The following is a 9,461-nucleotide window of genomic DNA, read 5'->3' on the forward strand; positions in this document are numbered from 1 at the left end:
TACCCTCATAAAGAGCAACACCACCAATATAAAGAACCATACCTACAAAGGAGCACAATAATAATAATAAACATATACTAATTTATCACCCATATTTCCTTATAAATAATGAATTTATAAATAAAAATAAAAATGAATATTATAGAATTTTATTTTGATTTAAAATTATAATATAAAAATTATTTCCTTATAAACCACAATACCACCGATATAAAGAACCACACCCTCATAAACAACAACACGAACCATACCATTACAAAGGAGCACAATAATAATCATAAACATATACTTATTTATCATCAATTTATGCACTGTTGTTTACAGTCAACCTGATAGATTACCCTAAATACAAAGTTAGTAGACTAGCCTCCATGGGGGGATATGTGCTATTTATTTATCACTTATTATACTCCTAGAAGTATAAACGATATGTCAGTGACAGCAGCTTCAATAGTTTACTCCACATATGTTCTTTGGCACCTGGAACGCTGCCTTACCTGCCACGCACGTCATGTATCAAAACTAAAATTAGATAATGTTGGTCAACGTCAGATAAAGAAAGTAGAGAGATGTTGTACAACCTTAGTCATGGGGCATTGTGGATCTTGAAATGATCCAATACAGTTTTCTTTATCAATCCTTGGCTCCAGAAAACTCCAAGGAATTCGTCAAACGTATGTCCACGGTACTGAGCTGGATGCGCTTCATCAACCAGGGATGGTGCAGGAGCAATTAACGCATCCACTGAAGGATTGTAAAACGTAGGAATTGATATACGTGCACTCGACGCGTTTGTTACTGCTCGATGCTCAACACTCCTGAATCTCCCATTGCTGATCACCTTTTTAATATATTCAAATCACAAAAAGGAACACACAAGTATCAAGATTAAGTCTATCTGCAACTTTTACAAAGATTGAAAACTATGTTTTATGGGATCTGCGTAGTTTTTACAAACCTGCAACTGATCTCCCAAGTTGACAACGAAGGCATTAGGCACTGGTTCTACAGCAACCCACTTTCCATTTTTTAGAACTTGCAGGCCGCTCACATCGCCTTGCATCAAAACAGTGATGCCCCCACCGTCTGAATGGCCTGGTATACCAAGGGTAAGATCTGGATTTGGGCATGGAGGATAATAATTTATAACCATCAATTGGTCGTGTTTTCCAAATGTTTTATCCAGGTAATCGGACTCCAGCTCTAGAGCTTCTGAGATGGCTGCCAACAGCTTTAAGCATAGTGCTCTCATCTCTAAAGCGTACTTGCCAGCGACCTCCCTGTAAAAAAAAGGCAAAAGCTAAATCATAACAAGTTACATGACATATCTGATGAGTTGTGTATAAAAAATTGCTGTTTACCGACCTGTAGGCTGCAGGTTTTTGAGGCCAAGAACCGATGACTTCTTCTAAAGGATGACAAGGATGTCTGAGATAGTCCTTCCAGTCATGGACCTTCTCTTTGCTAACATTCGTGCTGGTCGAGAGCCGAACGAGCTGCCTTGGGTTCTCTGAGTAAAGACATGCTCGATCTTCCACGGGCATTTCGAAGAATTCTTTGGCGATATCCATCATGCTTTTCATGACAGTCTCTGGCATGCCATGGTTCACTATCTGTTCTTCACCGTATCAACCATATTGTGGTCAACAAAACATACAGTCACTCAAATATTCAGCTTCATGCTCACTCAGTATATTAATTCCAGTATACGACTAACTATTAAAGAATTGCCAGTATATGATCAGCTATTTCTGGTTCATAGGATTAGAATTTTATGGAACAATTTAATTAGAGGATAGCTGAATTCGAAACAAGAATATGGTAACTTTTAAAACCATCCAGCTTTTCAAAATAATTCCAAACCATTAACCAATAAAAAGTAAATGTGTTTCACTCACTCCATTTATTTTCATCCGTGTTCCAAAAACAGAAAACATTAAAAAAAAAGTCATGAGGTTGAAAAACTGTTGGGGTCTGACATATATACCTGGAAAAATCCATCCTCCTCACAGGCACTGCTGATTTGTTGGAGTACCTTCGCTCTGTTAGGGCCATCTAGATCTTTGAGATCCACCACCCGAATGCTGTCAGAATAAGAGACCTCAGACATGCAAGGGCGTTCGTTGGGAGGCAGGATAAACTTCTCCTGGACTTGAAGATTGTTAATTCCATTGGACATTAGCTTCTCAATAATTCCACCGAGACCATCACGAGTCTGCTCAACTGGAATTGCAGATGCCATCGTTCTTTCTTTTCTTTGCGTATTGAGGCTCAACACACTTTTCACTGGAATAAGTTTCCCAACGCAATATATAGAAAATTGCTTTGGTTGATGCTTGACTTGGTCAACTATATTGTCGTTGTCCACAATAAATAGCTCAATATTTTATAATTTTTTCATCTTCTGTCAAACACACGAGATGCCTTAAATTCAAAACTCCGGCCCTCCTTGGCCAAAACATGAAGTCGCGAAATTGTATTAAAATTTAAAAGTCTAGCCATGTGATTAAACGGCCAAAATCCGTGCGGAGAAAATCAGAGATTTTCAGTCGGCTTTATGGGATAAAGTTTAAACGACGGGCGCGCGTGGGAAGAAATAAGTTATTTTCTCCACAGGGTGGATGTGAGGTGGGACACTTGCGTGTCAAGCGGTCATTTTCAAGTCTCAGTTGCGGCAAACATTATCGACCGGCCCACTGGAATTGACTGATATCATGAATGAGCAGGTTTGAAGGTGAAGTCCATTTACCAAAAGAAATTGGCGATCATGATCCCCAAAGATCAGGATCCCAGTTACTTTTCGTTGTCAAGCCGGTGAAATAATGTTGGGAATATTATAGACCGAGCACAATAATATTAATAAACATATATCAATGATTGGTGTTTTTTTTAATTAAGGATTGAATTACAATTATTTGTTTTTTATTTTATATTTTTTTTACGCTGTGGTTCACGGTCACCAGCCCTGGAATTTTAAATTTCTTTTGCCTGTCAAATTAAAATTTGACGACGTTTTTGTATTTTTTTTACCCTTTATTTTACGTTTTAACTAAATATGTGAGTGTCATGGAAAACTTTATTTTAACAATTTTTGTAAATTGATTCCACAAAAAATAAGTCATGAAATGGAGGCTGATAATGACGGCTGATAATCACTGTTATTTATAATGATTCTTGTTAGATTGAAATTGCAGATTTGTACTCTATCAGATTTATAACTCAGATTTATAAAATTTTTGCAAAAAACTTACAATCCATGGATTATAAATAAATAGTGAATTATAAATAAATAATCTAAAGAAAATACAGAAAAGTTGTGTAATAATAAACAGTGATTATATTTCATTAAAAGTCAAACTTTCTGGAGAAACTACAAATTTTTTTATCAATAGGAATATCTCAATACATAGATCCTCTATTAAACATAAACTAGAAGAATTTAAAGCTCAAGAATCCTTCTTGACTTTGTATCTATCCATATCTCATATACTGCATGCCAATCAACATTAGATGATTCAAGTCCATTCAAAGATACTCTCATTAGAGCATCTAATGTATCCAACCCAAGCCTCGATTTTCTAATGTCCTTGATGATGTTTTGCTTAGAAAATCCCCTTTCACAATCCACTGTACTTGCAGGAATAGTGAGGACAGCTTGCCATAATTTCATCATATTAGGATAGGTTTTGTGCCATTGTTTTGTGTTACGAAAGACTTTCCATGCTTCTTTCATAGAAAACCCCTCACAAGCCAGATTTAATGAATCAACAAAAGGGTGCAACTCTCTTTTACAAGCCTTAACATCAAATAAAGCTACAAATCCAACATCACTGGATACCGTATGTTGCAAATGTTGAAAAAGCTTTAACAACCAACGCTCTGAATTTTTCTCACGACTACGACGCTCTTCTGAATAATAACAAGGGTTGAACAATTTCGCTGCATTAAAAAGATGAAGGTCTGGAAATCTTTCATTCAAAGAGTCTATCAGAGTCTCTATATAACCTTCAGTGAGTTGCTGACAACTCTCTTGTGTACCTTCAATACAAGGTTTCATAGATTGTTTCCTTGCTTCATTGGATTCAATATCCATGGCTGAGATAGAGATGTATTGTAACTCATGTCTATCTACAACTTTCCCTTCATCTTTAATATCAATATATCCATTTTGAGAATCATTTAAAAACTTTGAAAGATAAGTTGTGCCTTCTGCAAATGTCTCTTTTCTCAAAAACCATCTAGATAATGTACTTATAGTTACTTCAAGAGCCAACCCAATAGTTGTAATGTCTACATTTTCTTCTTGAAAAGTCAAATTCAACTTGTTCAATTCCCCTAGCACATCAGCAAGCATATGTAAACAAAACTGGACAGAATATATTCTTGTCTTATCATACCAAGATGAAGTTTTTTTTTCATTTTTCCACAAAGTTAAAATTGCTGGCATAAGCTTCACAAGCCTTATAATAACTTCCCCCCTGGATAACCATCTCACTGAATGTATTTGTAGAACATCAAGAACATCAATTTGCATGACTCTAAGCAAATCATTAAGTTCGTTATTTCTCTTTGGAGAGTTTTGAACCCATGAATACACTTTGTTTGCAATTTTTTCAACAAATAATAACTCAGGGAATTTCTTAGAAGCATCTGCTGCTGCTAAAGACTCACGATGAGCCACACAATGAACTGTAATAAGGTTTGGATTGTTCTTTTTCAAAAATGAAACAAAGCCATTTTCATGTCCAATCATTGCTGAAGCTCCATCTGTAGAAACAGCTATCAAATCTTTATATTGAAGGCCTCTGACATCTATTAATTGATTGACACTATCATATATTGTTTTTCCTTTTCCATCTACTACATCTTTGAGCTTCATAAACTGCGAGATAGGTGGCCCGAGACCCTTTGAGTCTAAATATGTTGCATAAATAACAAGCTGTTGCTCTAAGGTTCGATCAGTGCTTTCATCAACCATCAATGAGAAGAAAGGACTTTCCAACATATTTTTTATCTGAATTTGTTCAAGATGTTTTGATATGCAATATATAAAATCATTTGCAGACTTACGATTAGTGTATGAAGAGTACTCTTGAGACTTTGGCATATTTGGAGTTTTTGCATCCATTAGAAATTTGCAAAGCTTCTCATACTTTGATAGAGATAAATCTTCTTGACAAGTGAAATATGATATTTTCATTATAGAAATCACTCTTTCTTTATTGGCATCTCTCATCTGCGTAATATGATCTGGAATTGGTTTCATCTTTCCCTCTAATGCATTAATCCATCTTTCCTTAGCATCTTTATGCGCCCGTGATTTTTCATGAGTAACAAGAGCATCATGTTGTAATGTGGTGCAACCATTCCCTAAACCCCATGGTCCATTCATCCTATACTTCTCACAATAGTTACACTTCATAGTTATTTTATCATCAAACCTCACATAATTCAACCAAACAAACTTATTTAACCATTCCATGCGAAATTGTGTTTTTGTTTGCACTTTCATTTCTGAATTATCACCAACCTCTTCTTCAAATTCATTTGTTTCTTCATCTACATCATGTTCAGAAGAACTTCCAAAAATTTCATGTAATTGTTGTTCCACCTGAGCATTATGGGTTTCTTCAAGTGTTTTTGAATTCTGTTGAGTCTCAGAAGTTTTCGCTTTTGTCCATCCATACATTTCCCCAATTGTAACTTGTACCTTTCTCTTTTGAGACATTAGTAGGTTTGTGACCACCTGTATAATATATATATATAAAAACTAAAATTCATTAAATAAAAAATGAATATAACAATGGACAACATTGTAGAATAAATACGCAGAACATAAATATATCTGAAAATGAACTTCAGCCTGCTACAATTTGCATCCCAAATATGTAACAAACCAAACAGAGACTCCAACACTATCAATTTAATGTGAAAGTAAATAGCTGCAATTTAATGTGAAAGTAAATAGCCAAACCGGAATAGTTAACTGGAAATTATAGAGCAAACAGGTTGACTGCAGCAGCCCAGAAATAGAGAAAATTACGAGAGTATTCAGTGTAGACAGATCATACTTGTTAAATACTATACACCATCACAACAGCAAAGGAAAAAACAACCATTGCAAGTCCACCAAAAGACCCCCGACGAAATCTAAACTATGAGCACTGTTGTGTGATATAGAAAATATTAATTAATTATGAATAGTGCAAATTCCCTCCAGACGACCATAACAACCTTCAAATGAGGAATAAAAACAATGACATAGAAATTACTCAATGTAACACAGCCAACCTATTTTTTACTATCTTCAACCTACAAACCTCAAAAAGATTCAAAAAGGGGCAAAACAGCCCAAAAACCTCAAAAATATTCAAAAAGGGGATAAATATATGAATATAAACCACGTTGCAAATTCTCAATATATATATATATAGGTTGAAAAGATTTGAGGTATTTATGCCTGCATCTACGCTGCATGTACTTCTCTGGCATAAACGACAAGGCTATACTGTCAAGTTTATAAATTGGTATACATCAGTATATATCTTTATCAAAATCGAACATAACCACTGCTGAACTGCCTAAGTCAATGTTATAAGGGACGAGATTTTTCATGCTCCATTAACGTTTTATAATAATGAGTAGGACGAGATTTTTCATGCTCCATTAACGTTTTATAATAATGGTTACTCATAGGTTATTTATATGCTTATAGTGTAAAAAGATAAAAGTAATAAGAAAACAAATTTTATTACTAATTTTAACTTCTAAAATTTTGATATTTGTAAAAACCTCAAAAAGATTCAAAAAGGGGAGAAATCTATGAATATAAACCACGTTGCAAATGCTCAATATATATATATATATGTTGAAAAGATTTGAGGTATTTATGCCTGCGTCTATGCTGCATGTACTTTTCTGGCATAAACGACAAGGCTATACTGTCAAGTTTATAAATTGGTATACATCAGTATATATCTTTATCAAAATCGAACATAACCACTACTGAACTGCCTAAGTCAATGTTATAAGGGACGAGATTTTTCATGCTCCATTAACGTTTTATAATAATGGTTACTCATAAGTTATTTATATGCTTATAGTGTAAAAAGATAAAAGTAATAAGAAAACAAATTTTATTACTAATTTCAACTTCTAAAAAATTGATAGTTGAAATTCATTATGCTTATAGTGTAAAAAGATAAAAGTTATAAAAAAACAAATTTTATTATTAATTTCAACTTCTAAAAAATTGATAGTTGAAATTCATTTACAAATAGACCCACCTACTTAATCTAATCCAACTTGACTAATACCTTTCCAATTAAATTCAACACAAGTTTGACACTCATCCGACTCGCACTTCTCAATCGGTCACACCATCTCACCGTTATAATTCAACCATGACTCAACTTTACAACCACAACTATGAGGAGAGAGGTACGGCAAATTTACTGAAGTAATGTTGGAATGTGCTCTTTAAACAGATTCCAAAGTGACAAAATTTTTGAAGGGAAAAAATAATAAATAAACCGAAGTATAATAAAGCAATTAAAACAATAAAATATAATATGAATTAAACAAAAGTAATAATAATAAAAAATAATTTATTTAATTGTAATAAGATTATAAATAATTTGTTTAAAAAAAAACATATTATATTTATTATATTAAAAAAATCAAATAATGATAATTTATATTTATAATATGTCAAAATTTTATATATAAGAATATTTTATAAACATTTATTTATAAAGAAAAATATCTTTAAAGGTAAAAAAATAATAATTTATTTTATCATAAATTAAAATAATAATTATTTATAATTATAATTATTATATTTTAAAATTTGATATTTAAATTTAATTAATAAATATATTAAAAATTATTATTTATAATAAAAAATTTCTTTAAATTATATATAAAATTAATATTATAGATATGACATTAGAAATAAATTTAAACAAAATTATAAATCATTTCTATATATATAATTAAAAGTCTAAATCTATTTAAAAGAGAATTACATTTTTTAAAACACATTTTTACTTAAATTTAAAAAATATTTAAAAAATTTACTATATTCATAAATAAAATAAAATATAATAATTTTTAACCTTAAATAAAATATAACCAAAACGATATAACCCTGACTAACGAATTCACTTCTTCATCAGACTCGTTTGAAAATGTAACCAAACCAATATAACCATGAGTAGCAATTTCTTCATCATTCTAGTCTAAACCAACGACCCTTTTAAATCCCCAGGCTTTAGAGCGGCCTCTAGTTTTGGGAAACGCCGTAAACCCTATTCAAATGAGTTCAGTACGAGTTTAATATTTACCAATATAATTAATGTTAAATTTTAGAAGCGATCTGCAAGTGTTTGACATCTCTCTAAATTAGATGAATTTCCAGTTAAAAACATAATCCATGGGTTTTACCACAATAGGGGATGATTTATAACCGCTCGGATTATTTTGAGGATGAATATGAAGATAAATTAAAATTTAAAATATAGATAAAAGCGGACGTGAGAAAGTACTAGAATTTGGAGAAAGTCTGTGACCGTTTGAAATGAGGCGGATATATAGCACTCCAGCATATTACTTTAACCTCATCTCTTCTGTTTTCCGAATTGGCTCCCTCTGGTTGTTTGTTTGGTCCAAGGCATGGCCATGCTTGTTTATTGGTTTCAACCGTCAATTTTCTTTATAGATTTTTCTATTTTTCAGCTGGTTTCTGTGTTTTTTTTTTCACTTTGTGTTTAGATTGGTTGGTTTTATTTTATTTTCTTTTCTTTTGATGCGGAGCAGAAGAGATGTAATGCATGATTTCGAATTTCCATGGAGGAAAATCACCAGAGCAGGTATATTTTTTTTGGTTCAATTTGAGCTGATATAATATATTTATGTAAATGTTTTAGCAATAAATATATACATAATGGGATGTCCTCTGTAATAATGGAGGATGCTCTCTGGTAGGCAATGGTTTAGAAACTTAGGTAGCTATGCATGTAGACTCATCCCCTACAATCGTTTTCCAAGATAAAAACAGCGTATGCTAATATGGTTAATTATTACAAACTATCCCACCACTTCCGTGACTCTTGACAAATAATAGTGGGGAATCGATATATGGCCTTCGGAAAATTAAAACCACTGTACAACAACTAGATCGTACCGTGCATCTGCATTTCTTCTGGCAACATCAGACAATATTGAACTTGAGTTTTGAGCAATTGGTAGGAACTCTGTGGGTCCGGCCGCGAAATAATTATAAGGCCTGCTTAATAACATCTCCTCAGCTCTCGGGTTATTTGCTACAGGGTAACCGGGACTGTTATTCCGGTGGGGTTTCTTCCTTCCCTGCTACGGGACTGTTATTCCGGTGGGGTTTCTTCCTTCCCTGCTACGGAAATACTAACCCGTCTTCCTTACCCAGAACTTCTGAAACAAAA

At 33.0% G+C, this 9,461-nt stretch overlaps 2 protein-coding genes across 2 annotated transcripts; both read right to left on the reverse strand.

Annotated features, from left to right (window-relative positions):
- Window positions 1-290: 290 nt before the first annotated feature.
- LOC149147632 (protein DMR6-LIKE OXYGENASE 2-like) lies at window positions 291-2,272 on the reverse strand. The gene is made up of 5 exons (XM_089440000.1): window positions 1,988-2,272; window positions 1,366-1,613; window positions 959-1,280; window positions 582-841; window positions 291-497 (listed from the first exon to the last, which is right to left on the reverse strand). The coding sequence occupies exons 1-4, from the start codon at window positions 2,240-2,242 to the stop codon at window positions 587-589; spliced, it is 1,080 nt and encodes a 359-aa protein (XP_089296126.1). The 5' UTR covers window positions 2,243-2,272; the 3' UTR covers window positions 291-497; window positions 582-586.
- Window positions 2,273-3,439: 1,167 nt separating this feature from the next.
- LOC149147633 (uncharacterized) lies at window positions 3,440-4,978 on the reverse strand. The gene is made up of 2 exons (XM_089441901.1): window positions 4,368-4,978; window positions 3,440-4,238 (listed from the first exon to the last, which is right to left on the reverse strand). The coding sequence occupies exons 1-2, from the start codon at window positions 4,976-4,978 to the stop codon at window positions 3,440-3,442; spliced, it is 1,410 nt and encodes a 469-aa protein (XP_089298027.1).
- Window positions 4,979-9,461: the final 4,483 nt, after the last annotated feature.

Source organism: Pinus tabuliformis, chromosome 9 (genome assembly GCF_031772625.1).
Source record: "Pinus tabuliformis cultivar Carrire ecotype Pingquan chromosome 9, CPIR1, whole genome shotgun sequence".
In the NCBI taxonomy this organism is placed as follows: domain Eukaryota; kingdom Viridiplantae; phylum Streptophyta; class Pinopsida; order Pinales; family Pinaceae; genus Pinus; species Pinus tabuliformis.